The sequence below is a fragment of the Nelumbo lutea genome, chromosome 1 (genome assembly GCF_056320005.1).
Source record: "Nelumbo lutea isolate HS-2025 chromosome 1, American lotus-T2T, whole genome shotgun sequence".
NCBI lineage: Eukaryota > Viridiplantae > Streptophyta > Magnoliopsida > Proteales > Nelumbonaceae > Nelumbo > Nelumbo lutea.
In genome coordinates, this window is record NC_142684.1 from 16,947,679 (window position 1) to 16,971,894 (window position 24,216).

The 24,216-nt window shown below is 41.7% G+C and overlaps 1 protein-coding gene across 1 annotated transcript; it reads right to left on the reverse strand.

Moving 5' to 3' along the window:
* Window positions 1–6,646: 6,646 nt before the first annotated feature.
* On the reverse strand, window positions 6,647–7,552 carry LOC148873730 (abscisic acid receptor PYL12-like). The gene has a single exon (XM_088979514.1). The coding sequence runs from the start codon at window positions 7,408–7,410 to the stop codon at window positions 6,853–6,855; it is 558 nt and encodes a 185-aa protein (XP_088835640.1). The 5' UTR covers window positions 7,411–7,552; the 3' UTR covers window positions 6,647–6,852.
* Between the last annotated feature and the right edge of the window lie 16,664 nt (window positions 7,553–24,216).

The following is a 24,216-nucleotide window of genomic DNA, read 5'->3' on the forward strand; positions in this document are numbered from 1 at the left end:
TATTATAGTTTATACAATTTAAAAATGATCGAAGTTGAAATTCCCCGGGGGAAACCCCCAAAAATACCTTTTCTCCACTTCCTTCGTACAGACCTGATGTAAAGATGGGTACAAATAGCCATCAAATTAAAAGCATATGGTGTTATTATTAGATATTTAACAATTTTGAGTATCTCTCACGCGTTGATTTGGTATTTTGGTTTCCCTATCACTGCTATCCAATACTCTCTCCTACCACCTCTCCTTGTCTACTTCAGAAATGGAGTTAGTTTTAGGGAAAATTCCTTATCAGTATCTTGTACTTTGGCTCGAGTGACAATTTGGTTCCCGATTTTTAAAATATGATAATTCAGTATTCGAATTTTCAAAATGTGACGATCCAGTATTTGAACTTTCAAAATGCCCTAAGAATGTCATCTAATTCTCTTTATCAATCATCCAAACATTGATAATAAAATGAATAGTCCCAAATTCTAGATTATTCTAAACAATCATCAACTTTTTTGAATAGAATAGGCTAAGATTTGGGACTGCTCAGTTTTTTGTCAACATTTGGATGGTTGATAAAGAGAATTAGATGGCATTTGAAGGGCATTTTTGACTTTTCAAATGTCACTTAAGGCCGATTAACGGACTAGTTAACAGCAGGTACTAGATTGTTACATTTTGAAAGACCGGGTACTACATTGTCGCATTTTAAAGTTCGGGTACCAAATTGTCACTCTAGCCAAAGTACAAGGTAGTGATTAGGAATTTTCCCTTAGTTATAGGGCATGAACACAGGCCAGATCTGGAGTATACCCTCTACATTGTTTTGGGGAAATGGATTTAAATCCAATTTCAAAGCCTAGTTTGGATATGCCATGAGATACAATGTCCAGTAGCGGATCCAGGACCTTTGATCAGTGGGGGCACACCCCTGCCTTGCACCTTTTCAAATCATGAGAAAAAGACCTCATTTAAAAAGGTCAAATTTTCTTTAAAGTGGGGACAATTATTAAAAGGGAAAATTCCTTATCCATACTCTATACTTTGGCTCAAGTGACAATTTGGTCCCTGAACTTTAAAATGCCAAAATCCAATACTCAAACTTTCAAAACCCGACAATCTACTACCTATCATTAATAAACCATCAGTTTTGTATATCACATGACCTCATGTGCGATTTAAGACCTTTGAAAATGTCAAAATTACCCTTGGAAATAAAACACGCTATTCATAATCTTCTTCCTCAAGAAGATGAAACATAGCCCAAGTTCTCTGTCACAAACACTTGCAATGACTTTGCCTTTCTTGCAAAGTCGTTGCAAATCCTTGCCAAGAACTGAAAATTCCAGGTTTTATACAAATTATTTTTATTTTTTAACTTAACACAATAATATTTTATTCCTATAGGTAAAAGAGAGGAGAAGAACTAGAAGCTTTGTCTTGATATTTGAGAGAGAGATCAATGATGGTAGCTGGAGACTTTTCTCTTTTTTTCTGTTTTTCGGGTATGATAATTACATTAGTTAAAGGAAAACCTTTCTCCCAGAAATTGCTTTGGTTTGGTCCAAAGATGATGGAATATTCAAAGGAGAAGAAAGACAAAAGTGTTGTCGTAGAGATGAAAAAGTTGATGGTTGATTCTGATTTTAGCAGATGGTTGATAAAGAAAATTAGATGACACTTGCAGGGATTTATGTCTTTCACATGCCACTTAACAGCTGGTTAATGGCAGGTAATAGATTATCGCATTTTGAAAGTTTATATACTAAATTGTCACACTTTAAAGTTCAGGGACCAAATTGTCACTCGAGCCAAAATACAAGATACTTTGGAAATTTCCCTTAGGTTCAATTTGACTCAATTTGTGTCTTTTCACATGCCACTTAACAGCTGGTTAACGACAGATAATAGATTGTTGCGTTTTGAAAGTTCGAATACTGAATTATCACATTTAAAGTTTGGGGACCAAATTGTCACCCGAGCCAAAATACAGGATACTTCGGGAATTTCTCTTAGAATCAATTTGGCTCAATTTAGAAGGAATACAAATACAAATACATACAAAATAATATAAAATATAAGGTTTTGCACTGTTATATACTCCTTCCAAATTCCAAATGAAGCCTTATAAAAAAAATAAATTTCATTATATACATATAAAACATTTTCAAATGTGAGTGGGGGCAATTGCTATATATGAATCAAATGGTGAAGTTAATATACAGACTACATGACTGGATCCATGTCAAGTGCAGATTGTACTCCGTTTTTATATATGACAGTGGTTTTTCTTGTTTGTAACTTGGTATTATATGATCTTCGTTGGGACTTCATGATCTCAAAATTCAGGCTTCAGCTAATAGTCTGAAAGTAGTATAGGATTATTTTTGTCTGAAATGAAAATTTGAAGTGTTTGGTTGAGAAAGGGAGGAACTAGAATCAGCTGGAATGGGATTTGATTCCCAATGGAGGCATATGGGTCATAATTACATCAAATTTCTGGGTTTACCTTTGTCCTAAAACATTGTGGTTCAACAGAAATGATCTCAAAGCAACCACATTTTGTAATCAAAATATAGGAGGAAGAGCCTTTGCCTTCTTATTGCGTTCTACATCTCTTGGCCCAAAGGACCCAAATAATGATGGGAGTGATATGGAGAATATGGTGAAAATGAGAGGGTGTTCTTTTTTTTTTTTATTTTGAGAGGGGGGAGTTGGTCAATATGATTTTGATTCTCATTGACCATTTCCCACATACGGTACGGGGAAGTTGTCAACACTTGAATGGGACAAAAATGCCCATTTTAATAATGGATTTTTATGATTAAAATGGTCATTACCTTATCTACATGAGAAATTAAAGAACATGGGTAAATGTACTTACTTGGGTAAGTGCTTCCCAAAAAAAATTTACCCAGATAACTGCATTTACACGGGTAAATAACTTACCAAAAAGCGAATATGGCCTGAGTGTTGCCTTGCTTACCCTCCATCAAATTTTAACCCAATCCCTAATGTTAAAAAAGATTGCTAAATATAAGCTCTAAACTTTAGAGTCCATAACACCATTAGCAAATAGGTGGCTTAGGCTTTCCAAGCTGTGGTGGCTACAAGCCTACAACAAAAGCATTTTGAAACTATAAAAACACCTTTCTTTCATAACCATTTCATGCAAAGCATTGTGCATAATTTTTCACATTAAGAAAGCAATCTTAGTAGGTAAATTCGATTCCAAAACATACTTGAACCAACCGACCGTTAGAAAGTGAAGTTCCAAGTTGATTTGGTATTAAATTCACCAATTGGGTTCAGCCTCCAAACAATCATATCATCTTTGTCATCAAGGGATCACTTTTTTTTTTAAGATTTTGAAAGGGGGGAAGTTGGTCAATGAGATTTTGGTTTAAGTAACTTTCTTACTTGGAGGTAAAACTATCAACACTTGAATGGGACAAAATTGCCTCTTTTAATAGTGGAATTTTATGGCTAAAATGGTTAGTCTTATTTACATGAGAAATAAAAGAACATGGACAATTAGCTTCTCAAAAAGGAAATGGGCCCAAGAGTTATGTTAGTATGAACTACCATACTTCTTATTTGTTCAGAAATTTAGTTGTCCACAGGAAACACCCAATAACCCGTTGGAAGAGTGGTCCTAGGCCCTCACTTGCTAATCCTCAACATGTTGGAGAATCCAATGGCCATGTGACAAGCCACATGTTGATGGAGAACAAATCATCTCTATAGTATACCCTTACACACAACCAAGTTTTTCCTTGTATTATTATTTATCTATTTTCCTATAAAAAATCTCTTTTTTTTTGTTGTTTTCTGCACAAATATCTTTTGCATAGAGATATTTTTATTGGAATATTAACCAGATCTATTCTAACTCTTATTGGGTCAATGGTGAACCATTTGGCCTAGTGTAGACTGGATGATCAAGGGACAAGATCCTTGATCAATGAGACACTTGTTTCAATTCGGAGGAGCTTTGATCTAGTCAACCAACGGTTTTTTTATAACGTTCCTATTAGCATTAAATGCATAAGAAAACATTAGAGATTGTGCTTGTTATATACAACGCATGAAAATGTTCTATGTGAAAAAGAGTAAAGAAAGGTCAAAGCTCAATTCAGATTAGCTAATCCCTCGTTGCACCTTGCTTCAAGGGCTTGTGTCTCGGGTCATTTTTTTTCTATTGCTCATTTTTGCAAGTTAGATCAAAGCAAGTTTCATGCATTGATATTTTGGTCACGGTCATGGATAGTTCATCATAACCATCATAAAATAAAACCTGATCCATCGTGAAGTCATAATTTATATCCTCTACCATCTCATTGAATAACGACCCATGTGTCAATACCCAATTTTGCTCAATACCCTCTCCAACCCACTTCCCCGATCACACCCCAACCTAATCCATCGTGAAATCATAATTTATAAGATAGTTTTGTATTTTATAATATATGTATATACGTATGTATTCATTAAGGTAGGCTCTTGAGATTTCAAGTCAGACTTTTTATATCGAGCCTAATCAAACTCAAAATATTCAATTTAATCTCAGTTCAATTGCAGCCCTGCATTACAAGGCAGGATGGCATATGATCAATCAAAACTCAAAAGTTGCTTGTGGGTAATTATCCAATTCAACTTCGACTGTAGAGTATAACTTAAAAAATATCTATTTTGTGGACAATTTATACATAGGATATAGGAATTTGGGAGTATTTTAGAATTAAATTATAATACTTTAAGAATAATTCAAAAATAAAATTATGAGGTCCTAGAATTTTAAAAATTTAAAGAAAATTCAAAAATATTTTAAATATCAATATTAAACCTATATATATTTTACTAATTTACCTTTAAATTCGGAGTGGATTGAGAAAATTATATACAAAATCCGCCCCCGCCCTGTACTTATTTAGAGTCGGAGAAAACCCGCTCCATTCGGAGAAATGGGATTCGGATTAAAATCAGGAGAGGCAGGTGACTAACCCATTGATCCCGATCCATGTATCTCTCTCTCCTCTGTTTTCCTCCAAATTTGGTAATCCCCACCTCTATTGTGTGCCTTGGAAGTTTCATCCACTAATAATAAAGTGTTGATTCAATGAACATACTATTGGTTATATCTAGCATGTTTATCGCTAGTTGGCTTGAAATTTGAAAACTCACACAACAAACAAAGCAAAAAATGTGAACTCTTTTTTGCTATTTTCACACCAGAGTGAGAAAGATATGCTCATTGGAGAACGACTACTACTAAAGGTGAGAGCAAAAGATAGAAATTAAATTTGAATAGATAAGAAATGGAAAAAAAAACAAACAAAATAAATAACACGTGCAATTTACATTTTAAGTGCATTTTCATAATGTGGAATGCAGTAAAGGAAATCAGTTGCCGATTTCCATTAGATAAGGTTAAAAGTTCGGATAAGCTTTTGGATTTGCTGAAGCTTTGATTGAGCTGCTTTTGGTAAACCCATTAAAAAAGCTTAAGCAAGCTACTATAAGACGGCTATTTTAGGCTTTTTTGTATTTTCACCAAACATAGCTATGGGCTGTCTGGGTGAATCCTCATAAATCGATTAATGCCCGTTGGGACAGCTTCTGTTGTTCCAAGCTGAGGGTTTACAATTACAACATAGCTGAAGCTATGTTTGATAAAATTCCATAAAGCCAAAATGAAATGGGTTTTTCAAACACCCAAACCACTGCCCTTTCTCCTGCTCAATCACCTCAACTCAAATAACACAACACACCCCAAAAGCAGAATCCCTCCCAAACGGGCTCTTAGGCATTTGTATGGTAGGCTGAAAAATGTTTTGGCTTTAATTAACTTCTAATATAAGAAACCAAATGAGAGTATAAGACAAAGGAGTTGGGATAAACATGAACAGGTACAAGGCAATGTAGTCAAAAGAGCCTAAGACCCATAAATGAGAAAACACGAAAGATACAAAAGGCGTGGTTATGACTTTTAGATTTGTACAAACGTGTATGAAGAAAACCATTCTTTGTGGCAAAAGCTGAAACCTAACCAAAATAGCAGGGCATTTAAAATTGAGGAACGTTATTCCATTCATCTCCCTATAGTTTCAGTTTCTGAAACCACAACTTGACGTTTGATCTGAATATTAGTATCTGGAGATCCTCACTAACTAAAATTTAAAAAAGTACAAAATTTCGACCTCTGCAACAATTAACAAACGGCTTGAGTGATTTCAAGCTTTCTGTCCAATTTAAGATTTGGATGACTTTTTGCCGTTCGATATCTATCCTTTGCATTTCCGATGTGCTGATCGAGGAGTCTTAAATGATCTTTATCCTCTGGGCGATCTCTCTTTCGGTTCTTCAATAATTTTTATAATGTCCAAATGAAACTCTGCAGCAGGATACGGGAAGAGGGATGTATGCTGACTTTATTGGCATGGGGCGACGGCACTCAGGTGGGTCCGTTCAATGATGGGTCTCCATCTTCCTAATTTTCCGAACTCTGGTTCTGGTGTAATGTGAATGCTCATATTTTCCCAACTGGAAGAAACAGAACTTGCAGAAGAAGAACTACTTTCCATGATTGTCCCATCTTTTTTTCTACTCAATTAAGAGAAAATTTCTGCTGAAATCAGAAATCTCATACTTTCTCATCTTTCTAGTCTCAGAAACTCAGGTAATTCATTAATATTTGCCTTCTTTACAATGAGGAAATAAGACACGATGCTCAACAGAAATACAAGTGGAAAAGATTCTAACTTTCTAAGTTAACAATCTCATATGATCAAATCAAACACTAAAGCCTACTAGTGTTAGTCAGTAATCTATATCCATGTTCATATTATACAACAAATTACACATCTATGGTAAAGCCATTTTCTCTGCAATCCTAGCCAACGACCTGTGGTTGCACTTTACAATCGTATCGGCGAACAAGCAAGTATCCTCCTTGGTACTCCCCGGCGGCACATCAACCACATAAGACTCCACCACCACCGTCTTCCCACCACCACCTTCTCCGTTATCGTGAAGACTCATGATCGACCGATAATTGCTGAGCCGATGGTCGCCACCCACAATGCTAAAAGCCATGACATGCGACTCATCATCCAGCGCATCCAGCCGCTCCATGCTGGTCCCTGCCGGGAGGCCCGACACCACCTGCACCTCCCGCATGCTACCGATGCCACCATCGCCATACAGCAAAGAGCAACTCCTCACGAACCGCTTGTAGGCCTGTGGGTTGTCGAAGCGACGAACCACGGACCACACAAGAGGCAGAGGCGCGTCGATGGTTTGAACGAGGCTGGAGCTACACTGGTTGGGCGAGAGCTCATGGATGTGGTACCGAGTTACCATCTCCACCATCTTGGGATCCTTGTACGTTTGTCTCTGGTTCGGATTTTGGGTGTAGAGCATTTGAGTGAAATCGAAAGCAGCCAGAAACGAGGAACCCTTCTTTAGTTCTTCCTCTTTACCACTGTGCGTTCGTTTCCTTCGATTTCACGTCGTCCATTGTTTACTTAAAGCCCAAGAGAACGCTATTAATAAATAGCGTATGGAGGGGTGGAGTGGGGGAGAGCCTGCTATATATATATATATATAGCAAAGCTTTGTTTAAGCTCTGGCCCCTGTTTTGGCCTCTTGCGTCCTCCCATGTCGGTGACCCTGTCCCTACTTGGTGATACCATGCGCCGTTATCTACGGCGCATGTTAGCAACCTCGGCGCCCCCCCAATCGATCTCCAACGAGTATGAAGCGACGAGTCAGTCGCTTTTACAGTTGTTGCGATGCATGTCTTATGCGATTGACATGTGGAGTTCAAGGGTATAGCGGTAATTTGGGCGAGCAAAACGCCGGATTGCTCACAGTGGTCACACGTGCAAGCGACCGCAAAAGCGACTACGAGAGCGGTGATTGAGACTCGCTGTCGGGTTTTGGGATGTATGTTGTGTGACGGCAGTAAGTTATTATGAGTTGACCATTTGACCAAGGAGATTAGGATGATGAGGTGGACGACGGGAGTTTACTCTTGATCCACGTGTCAAATTGGACGTTGTCGATGGGGTAAGTATAGATCATGCACAGTGCGCGACTATCCATGGATTTCTAGAATATTCTCAGGATTCCATTTAGACCCGGTTTTTCAGAAGATATGGATAAGGCTCTTCTTTGCTTGTTTGTCCGTACTGAGATGCAAGCCTTACAAAAGCACACTCACATTAAAGCAAAGGCGGGCGGCCGATAGCTACTAGCTTGTCGGTTCCTAGAAGTTACTGGAAAAGACAACGTGGGTGCCTGGATGGAGGGGACCAGATCGTCGGATCCTTGACCCGATCAAGCAACAGCTGAGAGGACTGAGCTCCGGTTCAGTGTAGTTTTGGAGAATATATCAGGGTCTATTTGATTTATAGTCGAAATCGAAATCAGAATGTGAATTGAAATTTTTGGAATCGAAATTGGAATGATTTATTCCTATTTTGGTTTAAATATAACTTGGAATTAATTGAAATGGGGTTTCATTTTTAAGGGAGGGGAAGGAATGGTCATTCCCTCAAATGGAAGGATGCCATTCCATCAGAAATAAGAATGAGATTTTGATTTTATCAAATATTAATTAAATAGTTTGAGATTTTACAATTCTCATTCCAAAACCCTATTCTTGTGAAGTAAATTAATAAAATACACGGTTGAAGAATATTTTAGATTAAATAGATATCAAACTAACTAAAATCGTTTTATTATAGTTTGATGCAATTTTAATAGAATTTGGGTCATTTTATTGGACTTAACACAATTAAAAAAGCCCAAGCAATGTATATGCTTCCATAAATAACATAAATAGTCTATATAAACATTAATATAGTTTTGAGAGTTTATTTTACTATATATTATATATTAATATAATCTATTATGTATGTATGTTTTGGTTTACAGTTTATGGTTGGGTTTGGTTTCAAAAATTCAATAAACCGAACCAAAACCGTAAAACCAAATTTGTAAAGAACCAAACTGTTTTCATGTCTAGATGTTTGATTAGGTTTGATAGTCTGGACCATATAATGAATACCTTTTTCAAGTGTACTTATGTTAAAACTTAGAACCAAATTATGGTGGCTCGGGCGGTAGGGTCTTTGGCTGATTGTAAGTTGTAACCTGTAACTGACACTTGGGAAATGGGATGAAATGCCGCTGCCACCAGGGTTGTGGGCTAAAGGATATGGGGGCATGAGGATGGATTGCCCCGTTGTTTGGCCCCATGGACCCAAAATAGCATAATTACGTCAACCCATTTAACATTAGAATTTTGTTGGACTAAAGTGGGCTTTTTCAGTCCAATCGAAGTGTCTGGCCCAGCGGAAAGTGTAAAAGGTGAAACCGTGAAAGACTGAAAGTGACTTACTTCATGACAAGCTGGCTTTTACAACAACCTCGCGTCTTTATCTTTTGGACTGCCTCATAAGCTATGGGCCTATGGCTACACGCAAGGCGGTTTTCAAACTCCTTTACATAATCCATTTTCAATTATTAGACTTTTTATAATGTTACCACGTGGCAAATAACCAACACTGGCACGGTGGGTAGACTTTTTTGTATGAGGTGAACGAGCTCTCAAGGAGTGCTATTAGGCAGTAGAGGTGCAAAGCAGATATAATTTCAACGTAAACTAGCGTGTGAACTCATGCAATGCATGGGGTTTAATACAAGTTCAGTTAAGTTGTGTTGGCAAATTTGGGTTCTTGACATCAAGGTCCATGTGGGTTAGCCACCCAATTATTTAAATTTATATCCCACTTTGGTAATAAGGATTAAAAGGGGTTCAAAGATATTAAAAAGAAATAAGGAATTCAATGGTGAAGGAAAATGTTACAAATATTGACTATTAACGAGAAAGAGAAGGGGAATGATCTTATTTGAGAGAATAATAATAGATTTTATTAGAAGCAATTATGACCTAAGAGGGTTTGTATTTAACCATGGATGTGGAATTAAATAGAGTGGAAATGGTGAAATAGAATTCATGTGATCAACCCCCGTATAATTGAAATAAAGCATAAAAGATTATGATGAAATGTTGATACATCATTTAATTTGGATGGGCTTGATGAAATGAAATTTTGATACACTATTTGGATGGTTGAGAGATTCATTCATTGACTCTAAGAGGCTTTAGGAGGCCTTTTGATGGTCCAAATCTTGGGTTTTTATTTGGCACATAGTATTACTTTACGTATCTTAGATTTTTAACAGATTATGTGATCACTTGTATAGCTGAGAATATTAATTGGAATTTCTGACGGTTGAGATTAATCATCTATCTTAAGAGACCATTTTTCTGGTCTAGATATTGAAAAGATCGGGAACATCATTTGGAGGGGCTAGATTAGATGAAATCCTATAGTACTAAATTTTAGATTAGATGAAAACTCTCAAGCATCGTTTCTCAAGACGCGGCTACAATTTCTTATATCAATAGCTACAACAACAATCATTGTAGCAAAAGATGAGGGGATAGAGATACATTGTAGCAAAGAGAACTCGATATTTGGCGCTTCTAAGAACATGTCCTTTGACCCTTTGTATTATTCTCCAATCTTTTTCTTCAGATATTCTCCAAGCATCCTAATTCATAGCAAAATGATGAGATAAAATCTTTTATAAGCATTGTCTCATGCACTTCAAAAAAAAAAAAAAGAAAATGATGCAGAAGTTCCATTAGTTTGGGATTTACCAATGGTTGGGTTGCTCCACTGCGACCTAGGTGACTAAAGCTAAAATCTTTGAAATAACCTCTCTATATGTGAAAGGATAAGGTTTTGTACATCTGTCACTCCCCAAACTTTGCATTTGTGGGAGCTTTGTGTATTGGGCTGCCTTTTTTATGTATTGAACTTTTATCCTTCTACCCACAACGGTGGAAATAATTAATCATTTTGCAATTTAATCTAAAACTAACAGGGATTCGTGCGATGCACGGAATTTATTAAGCGAAAGTTAAATAATAGAAAGGGTCATTTACTAAAATACCTCTTATAGTTTCATGGATTTACTAAAATCTACTATATAGTTAGCATTTTACTAAACCACCACTTATAATATGCAATGGATTTAATCAATATTCCATTAGATGATAGTAGAAAATGATAGTGTTGAACTTAATGCTCATTTAAATAAATTTAATCAAAATAAAAAAATAAAAATACCATGTGTTGCCCTAAATAAGACATGGGCAACCACTCTATCGGTTATATTTAGTCAATTTTGTTTTATATACAAAAAAAAAGTGTTAAGGGTATTTTTGGAAGAAAAATCATGGGTTTAATGGAAAAACAAACACTCCTTAATGAAAAGTTGATTAAGTAAATAAGTTGTAAAATATATGGGATGTTTTAGTAAAATGAAAACTATAAGGTAGGTTTAAGTAAATATATAAAGCAATAAGGTGTGTAGGAATGGCAACGGGGCGAGTTTGAGGCAGGGATCATATTCCTTGTCTCCGACCCCAATTTTGAAATTAACCCCCATCCCCGATCCCCGATGGGGATGGGTTCCCTATGGGGACCCAAATCCCCAATATGTTTTTAGATAATAGTATTTTTAAATAAATTTATTTAAAATAAATAAAATATTTAAATTATAAATAATGTTTTAAATATGTTTTGATATATATGCATATTTAATATAAATAACATTTAATATATATAATCGGGGTCAGGGTGGGGTGGGGACCTCAATCCCCATCCCCGACTCAGACTGAGGGTTCCTATTAATTCCCGTCCCCATCCTGCTCCACCAAAACAATCCGCATCCCTGGCCCCAGCGAGTCGGGGAAATAGGGTCCTCGTCAGGGATGGGGAAAATTGTCATCCCTAAAGGTGTGTTCTAGTAAATGGCCCTAATAGAAACACATAAGAGTATATAATTGTTTTATATTTTCAATTTTTAAATAATTAATAATTATTCATATTTTATATACTACTTTTAATAATTTTTTATAATACAAAGTAACAATAATTAATTTCAGTTAAGTTTATTCATCAAACTGATGAAAACAACCAAACCGATCAACTTGACTTGAGTTGCTCGGTTTTCTAGTATTTTAGGTCACCTTTGGTTCAAAAATTTCTCAATTCAACCAAGTTTGATCAGTTTCACTTTGACCAGTTGTAAATTGACCAAAATCGAACAACGTAACCATAGAAAAGTGGGAAATTCAACCAAGTTCGAACGACCTAACCAAAATCGACAATTCAACCAAGTTTGATCAGTTTCACTTTTATATTTTAAATATAATTTTCAATATGAAAAAGTGGGAAATTTCTCATATTCCTTAGTCTAAAATATTTTATATCATAAATCTAATTTTTTTAATTTATTTTTTTAAATTATACTATAATTTATAAAATTAATTTAAATTTTTAAGTTTAAATCTTTTGAACCAACTGACCAAAGCAAAAATCGACCCAAACTAATACAACTTGAGTGGGTTAGATTTCACAAAAGGTCAAACAATTTTAGCTGACCAACTCCCCAACCTAACCAAGTCAATTTAGTTGGCCAAATAGCCTACGACCAAATCAAACCAAGTCACGAACACTCATAATTTCAACTAAATTAATAGTCTCATCTCTAATAAATAATTAAGAATAGTTTAATCTCCAATAATTATTGAAAAATTATAACAAAAATACACAATTATTGAAAATATATTGATAATTAAAAAAGATAATAATTACAAAATTTACAAAAATACAATAAGTACTAAAAATAAATTAACTTAGTCAATAAATAGTATAATCTCAAATAATAATTTAATATCTAATAAAAATTAATCAATAAGTTATAACAAAAAATAATAAATACAATAAGTATAACAAATTAAATTTAAAATTTTCAATAATAGTAGTTTAATCTCCAATAATTATTAAAAATTTTCTGTTAAGTAGCAAAACAAAATAAATTTATCCATTATCATTGAAAATACATTTATCACAAAAAACAAAAAAAAATAATTATTGAAATACAATAAATATTAATTTTAGTATATATAATAAATACTGATTAAGAGCTTTAAAAAATTATAAATTGTTGATGCCTGGGATGGTCGGGGACAACAAAGTAATTTCGCCCCTAGACTCCGAAGGCTATGAGGGTTTGGGGAGCTTGTTACCGAGGCCGAGGCGGAGAGGGCTCCGAGTACTGTAGAAGCTGAGGGCAGGTGACCGAGGTGATGCAAGGTAGAATGCATCAGAGACCTCGGGTGAGAAAACGAGGCAAAGTCTCCAACAGTCAAGTTAGTACGGGGTGCGAAGAGGGAAATTAGAATGTAGCTTTTGAGATCAGTTCCAAGTCCAGATGCAAATTGTATTCCATCCCCCTTACCTGGAGGAGGGCACCCCTATTTATACTTGAGCTGCCTAGAGGTAGGTGGAGATGAATGCCTAAGATGGGAGCCATACAAGGGCAGTCAGAGAGCTCTGCGGGGATGTGTGGGCACTCCGTGATTGGCTTCGTACGAGGGGAGTAGAGTAACCTCTGTTGTAGCGGATCTCATTCCCAAGTCTGGCACTTGTGGGTTGGGCCTGCCAACCGCAAATGAGCTGGGTTGGGTCACCCCACATCACTTGTCCCCCACTCCCGAGGCCGAGGAGAAAAATTTGGCTTCGACTGATGGGAGTAGTAATGGTGAGCGCCAGTGGGCCCGATAACCGAGGTGCACCCTACAGTGGCATCCTCTTTCACGTCTCTGCCTGGTTCATCTTCGTAAGTATGGTCGAGGCTGCGGCTGGTCTATAGAACCACAACTTTGGACAAGTGACCCGAGGGGCATGCTCAGTGCGGATGCTCTGGTGCCGCCATTTGGGCCGAGGAATTGTGAAGCCAAAGCATGTTTAAGTCGAGGGCTTGCAAAGTGGAAGGCTGTTTAAGCCAAGGGCCTGTGAGGCCTGAGGATCCGTGCACAGGATGGTTTTCATCCGAACTCGTGCACGCATTCACGTGGCCGGGTCGCATAAGTCGGTGGTTCACAGTGGGTGGATACGTTGGTTCACCTAGAGCGTCATTTCGCCTTCCGAGGGCAGGCATTCAGGGGTGCGGCATGACTAGATTGTAGGTGAAGAGGCATTTTGCATCTGTTGGATCAAGGACGATCTGTGTTGTCGCTAGCACATCGTTTCTCCTTCCGAGGGTGAGCGTTACACGATGCGTCGTGATTGGGCTATGGAGGCGGTGGCTTCTCAACCATTGGATCTCGAGAAATTTGGGCCATCTGTTCCTCTTTAAATAGGGCCCTTAGTGGCGGCATTCTTGTTGTTTGCCTCTAAGCGCCTTTGTCTTTGAGTGAACTCAGCTTCCAAACTCTCCTACCTTCAACACTTCACTCTCACTCTTTCTTCCTCCACATTTCTTAGGTAACTTTAAAGAATGTCTTTCTCAGATTTTGGTACTAAGTGCTATGATCTTCCGAATGAGTCAGAAGGGAGCTCTTCCCGTACCCCTTCTCCCCTTTCCCCTTTGAATTCATCTACTCTTCCCCCCCCCCACCCCACCTCCCACCCTTTGGTAGGAGGTTGAGGTGCTTCCGGGGAGGGTAGCCCCTGAGGGTGCCAAAGGCAACCATCAAGGCGAGGACCCTCCCTGTAAGAGTGTCGCTTCCGTGAAACCAAGGGAGGCCAAAGGGTTTTGCCCAACCGAGGGGGAGGGAACCCTAGACCATGTTCCTGGGACGAGGGCTGCCCAGGTAGTAGCTGAGACCGAAGTCCTCCGCTTGAGTTTTGAGAACTCTTTAGATGCGAACCAGGTTAAAGCTCTAGCAAGGCAGTACTTCATTCCCTCATCCTATGGTATGAGGGTGTCTAAAGTAGGCAAATGGTCATGGACTCCTAAGGAGGAGGAGATCTTCGTCTACCAACATCTTCTCCATTCCGGTCTTCGGTTTCCCCTTCATCCGTTGATTTCTAAACTGTTGAGAGCGTATGGGTTTACTCTTAGCTAGCTGGTGCCCAACGCCGTTAGGACCACAGTGGCCATGCTGGTGGTGGCTTGGTTACAGTGGGTGGAATTGACGCCAAGGTCTTCCGAGCATTGTTTGTGCCAAGAAGGCATTCTTTTGAGAACGGCATGTACTACTTTCAACCCCGTAGGACCAAGCCAATAGACAACCCTTCTTCCGTGAATAACTGGAAGGGAAAACTCTTCTTTTTGTCATGTCCCGAGGGTTGGTCCTTCAAGTTGGGGTGGGAGAGGTTAGCCAAACTACGGAGAAGAGTGTCCCTGTGCTCACAAGTGAGGAGAACGATGATCTCACGTAGTTGCTCGACTTGGGGATAGTTCGAGCCCGGCCTTTGGTGGAGGAGGAGGACCTACTAGTTTTTCCAAGGTTCAGCCCTGCTCCCCTCGGTAGGAGAGGCCCTGCGGTCCCTTAACATGTCCTTTTTCCCTTTTTTTTTGTTGCATTAGTGATGGCTTTGCTTTGTTTGCAGAGGTGTCGATGGATGCCCACAAGGCTGTTCTATAACGTGCTCGTAACATGCAAAAGGAGCGGGCTAAAATGCCTTAGAGGCCTTGTGACAGGCAGAAGGAGAAGGTCTCTACCCCTGCGAAGGGGGGTCCTCTCGTCAGGTCCTTGGCAAAGGGACCACTCCAGTGGCTCCCACGAAGGAGGCACCTTCACAGGTCCCTACCAAGGGGAGAAAGCCCGTCGAGGAGGTGCTACCAAGGCAGAAATAGCCCATGCCGCCGAAGCCAACCACTGGGTCACAAAAGCCCGCCTAGGAGAACGAAGTGGGGTAGAAGAGGCCACCCGAGGAAGCTACGGGGGATTTGCCCCCACAATAGGTGGCCCGTTCTGGGAGCTCAACAGGGGATGCCTCAAGGGGGTCCCATAGAGGGTGAATGGGTTCGTTTTCTACCCCCACACCCTTGGAGGAGCTCATCGAACGGTCCAACCAAATCTTCCGTCCCTAGTGGTCCATCCGCGAGGGGGAGTCCATCCGGGAGGAGGGGGTTGGTCAAGCCTTGGTGAGCGGGGCCCTCCTCTCGAGGGACCGCTTTCAGATGCTGGGGAGTGCGCTCGAGAGATTCTACACTCAGGGCCTAGGAAGCTTGGCCGAGGTAACTTTTCTTCCTTCTCCATGCCTTTTTGTTTATCTGTGGAGTACTGATTGTTTCTTTGCTATAAGTCTGCTTCACTATGTTGGTCTCGAGGACTGCCTTCACTATGTTGGTCTTTGCTACAGGGCCTAGGAAGCTTTAGGCCTTAGGCTTCGGGAGCGACTTGTAGTCCACTCAGCTTGGTGATTACAGGTAATATTGCCTTAAGTTTATAATATTTCATGTCCGAGGTACTTGTTTCCCTTCTAGGGTTTTGAGCTCATACGTTCCTTCCCCGAGCACCCGCTTTACTTGGTAGGGTCCTTCCCAATTTGGCCCGAGCTTACTAACACTGGGCTCAGGCACCATAACTTTACGAAGAACCAGGTCTCCGACGTGGAGGTTCCGCTTCTTGACCCTGGCGTTATAGTACTGAGCTACTCTCTACTGGTTGGACGCGGTCCTAATGTATGCGAGGTCCCATACCTCATTAAGTAGGTCGAGGTTGGTGCGTAGCTCATCTTCGTTTGTTTTGTTGTCATATACTTCTAGACAAAGAGTGGTAACCTCGATCTCGGCTGGGATGACTGCTTCAATGCCATAAGTGAGGTTGAAGGGGGTCTCACCTGTTGCAGTCTTTATCGTGGTCCGATAAGCCCATAGTACACTAGGTAGCTTGTCTATCCATAGTCCCTCGGTCGAGGCGTGCCTTCAGTCTGCAGAGAATGGCTCTGTTCGTGACCTCCGCTTGGCCGTTTGCTTGAGGGTACGCCACCGAGGTGAAGTTTTGTTGAATTCCCATATCTTTGCACCAGTTCTGGAATATCCTCGAACTGCTTACCATTGTTAGAGATCAGTACTTGGGGTAGTCTGGAACAACACACTATATTCTTTCAGAAGAAGTCTTGCACATTCCACGCTCTAATCATTGTGAGAGGTTCAGCTTCTACCCACTTAATAAAACAATTAATTGCCGCCACTAAGAACCTCCTCTGCCCTGTTGCTGGTGGAAATGGTCCGAGCATATCGATCCCCCACTGTGCGAAAGGCCACAGGCTAGTGAGGTACTTTAGGTTGACGGCAGACTGGTGGTGGATGTTGGCGTGCTTCTGGCACTTGTCACATCTTCTAATGAGCTCGATCGCATCTGCCTTCATCATTGACCAGTAGTATCCCTGTCGTAGCGCTTTCTGGGTGAGAGCCATGCCCCCCAAGTGTCCGCTGCACAAGCCCTCATGAGTATGGCAGAGCACGAGCTCGGCCTCAGAAGGTCACAAGCAGCGCATATAGGGGAGTGGGTAAGATCTTTGGTACAACCGTTCATCTATTATGACGTATTTGGCCGCTTGACGCTCTACCCGCCTGGCGGCATTACGATCCGTAGGGAGGGTCCCGTGCAGCAAGAAACTTGCGAGCGGATCGATCCAGCTCAGCTCTGCTTGAACGATAGGAGAGGCCTCCTCTTCCCCCCCGAGAATGCTAGGCCGAGGCAAGTTCTCTATATACATGGTTCTCATGGTGTTATCACTTGTGCTAGCTAACCGGGATAGAGCATCGGCCTCAGCGTTCTCTGATCTCGGGATTTGCTTGATAAAGTGTGACTGAAAGTTGCAGAGCCTCTCTTACTTTGGATAAATAGGTGATCATGGTTGGATCGCGAGCTTCATATTCACCTGTAACTTGGTTGACCATGAGCTGAGAATCACTGCAGATGATGATGTACTTGTTTCTCACTTCATTTTCTAGAGCAGTCTGGCTATTTACGCTTTGTACTCTACTTCATTGTTGGACGCCGCAAACTCAAAGCATAACGCATACTCTAGTTTCACCCCGCTTGGCCCATACAGAATGATTCCAACTCCGCTGCCCTACTGATTGGACGAGTCATCCACGTGAAGGATCCAAGGCTCCTCATCCCAGCATGGGTTCGATCAAACTAGGAGAGAAGCCGCACTGATTGCTACCTCACAGTGCTCGAGCTGAACCGGCCTGGGAACCTTGGGCTCATCTGACCTGCGGGCCTCGAGCTCGACCGGCCTAGGGACTTCGGTACTGAAAGTGCATTCCGTGACAAAATGAGCTAAGGCTAGGGCCTTGATAGCAGTTCGCGGCTTGTACTGAAGGTTGTATTCGCTGAGCTCGATGGCCCACTTTGTCAACCTACCAGAGACCTTGGGATTGAGCAAGACTTGCCTCAGAGGCTTGTTGGTGAGGATGACAACAGTATGAGCTTGAAAGTACGGATGGAGCTTCCGAGCTGCAACGACTAGCGCGTACGCCAACTTTTCGATCTTTGGATACCTCATCTCTACACCCTGCAACACTTTGCTAACATAGTAAATAGGTAATTGGACCTGATCTACTTCTCTTATCAGTACCAAGCTGACCTCCTCGTCACTTGCAGAGAGGTACAGCTCCAAAACATCACCTCCTCAGGTCGGGTTAAGACTGGGATACTGGTGAGGTACCTTTTGAGCTCGTCGAACGCAAGATGGCACTCTTCAGTCCATTCAAAACCTTTGCTTTTAATTGCCTTAAAGGCAGTGATCTTCCGATTTGGACATGAAGCGGCTCATGGCGGCTATACGACCATTTAACCTCTGAACCTCCTTCAATTTCTGGGGTGGTCTCATATTTAGGGTAGCCTTAATTTTTTATGGGTTGGCTTCAATGCCATGCTGGTTGACGATGTACCCTAAGAATTTACCCAATGTGACACCGAAGGCACACTTGTTTGGGTTTAGTTTCATGTTAAACTTACGCAAAATTATGAAAACAAAATGCAAATCTTTTATTAGATCATTTGAAAACTGAGTTTTGACGACCATGTCGTTTACATAACATTCTATTTTCTTACCGATCAATGGCTCGAACAACTTATTTACAAGTCTTTAGAAGGTAGCCCCAACATTTTTCAGTCCGAAGGGCATGACCTTGTAACAGTACAGGCCTAGTTCAGTTATAAAAGTTGTTTTCTCTTCGTCAGCAGCGTCCATTCTTATCTGGTTATAGCCTGAGTAGGCGTCCAAGAAACTCAGCAACTCATGTCCTGGGGTCGTGTCCACCAGTTGGGGAGCGGGAAGCAATCCTTCGGACAAGCTCAGTTTGGGTCAGTATAATCGACGCACATGCGCCATTTACCGTTGGCCTTCTTTACCAGGACTGGGTTGGCTACCGATCTCGAGTAATGGACATCTCTGCTAAAGTCGGTTGCGATGAGCTTCCCGACCTCCTCGTCAACTGCTCTCCAGCGCTCCAGGTCTAAGTTGCGTTTCTTCTATCTAACGGGCCTAACTACAAGATCAGTATTTAGCCTGTGAGTTATGATGGTAGGGTCTATGCCGGGCATCTCCGCCGCGGACCATGCAAAAACATCCTAATTTTGAAGTAAAAAACTTAGCAGTTGAGATCGTAGGGGCTCCTGGATTGAAGCGTCGATCTGGTGTGTCTGACCTGGATCCTCCACCGAAGTGGGCACGGAAATAGTCTCTTCCGTAGGTGCAACTCGCTCTTTGCATTGCTCCGTAGGTCGCTCCAGCTCGAGGTCATCGGCCACCTTGGTTTTCTTTTTGAGGGTGGTGATGTAGCACTTACGAGACTCGAGCTAATCACCTCGCGCTACCCCAACTCCAAAGTTCGTGGGGAACTTTATCGCCAAATAATAGGTGGACACCACCACACGAAGACCATGGGTGATGGGCTGACCTATTATGGCATTGTACGGGGAGGGAGTTGCAACCACCAAGAATTCGTGGTTGAGCCTCACTATGCTAGGCCAGGGAGTACTTCCACAAGTGATTCTCCCTAGGGGTCTGACTTCCTCTCTGCTGAAGCCTACCAAGGGAGTACTTGCGGGCTTGAGGTCGCTTTCTTGGAGTTGAAGCTTGTCGAATGTTGCCTTGAAATGAATGTCTGTCGAGCTGTTGGAGTCGACGAGGACATGCTTGACTTCAAAGTCATTAATCCTTATCTTCATGATGAGCTCATCATCATGGGGGTAGTGGACCCTGCGCGCGTGTCTTCGGTGAATAAGATCGGGTCTTCTGTCCTTGGCCACTTCGTAGGGTTCTACTCTTCCCTCCTGACCTCTTGAGCTGACGTCTGAGTTGCTGCTGAGGTGTAGCCCACGACGATCGATCCTCCGACGATCACATGGATAGTCCCCCGAACTGGTCTCTCTTCAGGGGGCTGCCTCTGCAGCTGCTTTGCTTGCCTGCTACTAGATTTGGGAGCTTCTTTGCCTTACTCCTCCTACCGACCTGCTTTATTATTACTGTCTTGTACAAAATTTCTTAAGTATCCGTGACGAATGACCTCTTTATCTCGTCGCAGAGGTTCTTATAATTCTCGGTACTATGACCGTGATCTTTATGAAAACTACAACACAAGTTCTTATTTCTTACATTGGGGTCCCTTTTCAGTCGGGGTGGCCACTTCACATACGGGGCGTCTTTGATCGCCATAAGGATCTCGGCCTGCTTCGCGTTTAGGGGTGTGTAGTCTGTCTTTTCTGCTTGAGGAGCTCGGAAAGGCTGTCCTAGCCTTGCCCCCCGAGCTAGGTATTTTTTCTTCTTGTTGTCCCCTTGGATCGAGGACTCACCTTCCCTTTTCCTTTTCTCGGGCACACTTTCATTTTTCTGGCTGATCTCCTCCTTTGTCCCTATGAACTGGTCCGCAAGCTTGAGAAACTCGGTTATAGTCTTGGGCCGATTGACCACCACGTGCCACTTGAACTCCTTGTGTGTGATGCCTCTCTTGGATGTTGTAAGCCGCACTGTGGGGTCCAGGTCAGGTATCTATAAAAAATGTCATTGAACTGCTTGATGTAACTCCGAATGAGCTCTCCTTCCCCCTAGACTATGCCGAGGAGGCTCTCTTGGGTTCTCGGGCATCGCTTCCTGGTGGCGAAATGAGAGGCGAAGACTTGCATGAACTGCGTCCAACTTTTTATTAACCCAGGCGCCAAATTCCTGTACCATGTGCGGGCTACCCCTTTGAAAGTGGTGGAGAAGGCCACGCACATGCAGGACTCACTGACCCTAACCGAGTGCATCTGCGACTGGAAGGCATCGACATTGTCATTCGGATCAAATGATCTGTTATACTTGTCCAAGGGAGGAAGCTTGAAGTCCTTTAGCATAGGGATGGCTAGAAGTTTTGGAGACAAGGGGGACGGAACTGATAGGAGCGGAGTGGCTTTTACTTCGTCCGAGCTCACCTCTTCCTTACCCTTTAGCTCGGGCAGGTTGTGAGTTGCAATTCGGCGAGCTCGGCGGTGTCCCCGCTGCTTTCTTGGCTCGACATTAGTATTGCTTGCTTTTGTTTTGCCAAGCTCGATGGGCCTAGGAAGGGGCTCGGATTGCTGCTGATGGCTGTGAACTGAAGGGCCTTGTCTATAGTCCGTGACCAGGACCTCAAACTGGTTCTCGGCGAGCGGAATCTCAAACTGTGAAGGCCGAGGTGATGCGGGTCTGACTGGCTGAGAGGCCCCCGACTTGACTACAAGCTGCGAGGTGGGGGGAGTAACTTGTCTTTCCCTCCTACCATGGGATGAGACCTGCCTTTCGATAGGGATCTGAGTTCAGGAGGTCTCTCCTCGACGGGGGAGATGCTCGTTGTGACGGAGGGGCTGGGCCTGCTGCGTAGCGGGGTTCGAGGTGGAACTTGCTGTTGATGCTAAGGTAGTGGTGGAAACTGCTGCTGGTAGTACTGTTGGTAAACGTGGTGAAGCATTTGCTGTTGGTACAGTTGAAGCTGGTGGACCTGCTGCATTTGAGCTTGCATAGCTAGCACACAATGTACCAAGTTTTGTAGCTGGTTCTGTTCAACCACCGGGAGAACTGATGGTTCTGCAAAGGTCGCCTCTACCGGCTGAGGGAGTGGGGCATTTACTAGCACCATGACCTGAGCCACACTCAGGGTAGGGACTCCGTCCACAGAGAGGGGTACAGTGAACTGGCGAATACAGACGGTATGGAGCTGAAGTCATTCCCCGGAGGTGTTTTGGTCGGCACTTCGTCCGGCGTTGTTGGGGGAAACCATTGAAGTCTTACTGAAGTTTCTTGGTGAGAGGCTTTTTGAAGCGATTCCCAGAGATGGCGCCAAATGATGTAGCGCGATCTGGTCACTCCTAGCTGGCGGGGGCCTCACTCCTAGCTAGCAACGAACAACACTTGAGAAGGAGAAGAAGATGAAGGATTCCCAGGGAGCTCGCCCGGCGGAAACACTCCGTGCTTAAGTTAGAACACGTGGAGAGCTTAGAGTTATGAAGAAATAAAGGCAAAGAGTGAAGATGCACAATTTTCGATTACCTTTTTCCTAGGGCGTTAGAGCCCTTATGTATTAATGCTCTGTCAAATCGGGTGTAACTGCCTCTGATTCTTTGCTACTGTCGTTATTCGCTAGGCTGATTTGATTGGTGCAGGTATCCGTCGCAGAGTATGGTCTTGTCAGTTGAGAGACGTTATGCAGAGTTGGTGTGCACGATGCCGCCTGACGTGAGATGTGGGCGCAGTCCTCTGGACTGGAAGGGGCTGCGCCGCTAGACAAGAGACATGGGAGCAGTCTGACAGGCACGGTCTTGTCGAATAAGAAGTTTCCCGAAGACTCCAGGTTACTCAATAGTGAGCTCCTTTGTAGCGAAATCACTTATAGCAAACTCCTTTGTAGCGAGCTGCGTTGCAGCAAGCCGTTCTGTAGTGGGCTATAGCAAGCTGTTCTGCTAGGGTTTCAGCGAGCTCATTGCGCCTAGTTGTGGCTAAGCTGTCATGCTGAGCTGTCACTTACGTCGAGTCATATTCACGTGTCCCTTATTTAGGAGGTCGGGTCAAATCACCCTCCATCAGTTTCCATCAGAGAGAGTGCATCTTCGATCATTCACTTTGTCCGACAAAGGGGCTGATCTTCTCACTATGATCACCCACTCAGATGAATTCTCAGACTGTCCCAACATACCCAGGTTTTGACCCCCTCTAAGGATCTCACTGGTTGACATATCAAAGACAACCCAATCTGACACCTAGTGTAGTATCATAATTGAGTCTAGGGGTCAGGTGTAGCATTCCAATTTTGCCCATCTATCTCCAAGGTCCAGGGCAACACTAGAATTTTGGTCTGGTTTAGGGTTTCAATAAAACACACACTGCATGTACCTCATGTCTCACCCTGGCAGCTGAGACAAATCACCCCAACCAACTTGGCGGCACATCAGTGTCAGCCTTGGCAAGATAAATCTCCCCAGATCTATCCAATGACTGTGAAGATTCTACACTAACACGAGTCTCATAAGTGTCCAGTTTAAGGGTATTACACAGAAACACACCATAATAATATGAATCAAATATGTATTTTATTCATTTACATTAAATATCATAATGTACATCATTTTGATTGGAGCTAAGGGCATACACTGTCTAACAAAAACAAGCTCCCAAACAATGGCATGAAAAATTTGATAATGTGTTAGTAACTAATGAATATAGTATAAATGATTCTGATAAATGTGTCTATAGCAAATTTGAAAATAATACAAGAGTCATGTTCTGTCTATATGTTGATGATATGCTAATAATAGGAATTAGTCTAGAGGTTCTAAAAGAAACAAAACAATTTCTAATGTCCAAATTTGATACCAAGGGCTTGGGTGAGGTTGATGTAATCTTGGGGATTAAAATTCATAAAGAACAAGGAAGTTTTATTTTCTCACAATCACAATATGTAGAGAGCATTCTTAGGAAATTTGGACACTATGATTATAAACCAGTTAAAAAACCTATTGACTGTAGTATTCACTTAAAGAAACATGTAGGAAAACCTATTTCACAAAAGGAGTATGCAAGTATAATTGGTTCTGTATCTTACTTAATGAACTGTACAAGACCAGACATAGCTATAGCTATGGAAAAATTAAGTCAACATACTCATAATCATGGAAATGAACATTGGGAAGCTTTAGTAAGATAATTAAAATATTTAAAAGGAACCATTAACTTTGGTTTACATTACTCAGGTTTTCCTCTTATTTTAGAAGGCTTTGTTGATGCGAACTGGATTTCAAATTCAAATGATAGTATTTCCACCAGTGGATATGTGTTATTGTAGGTGGAGGAGCAGTATCGTGGAAATCGGTCAAGC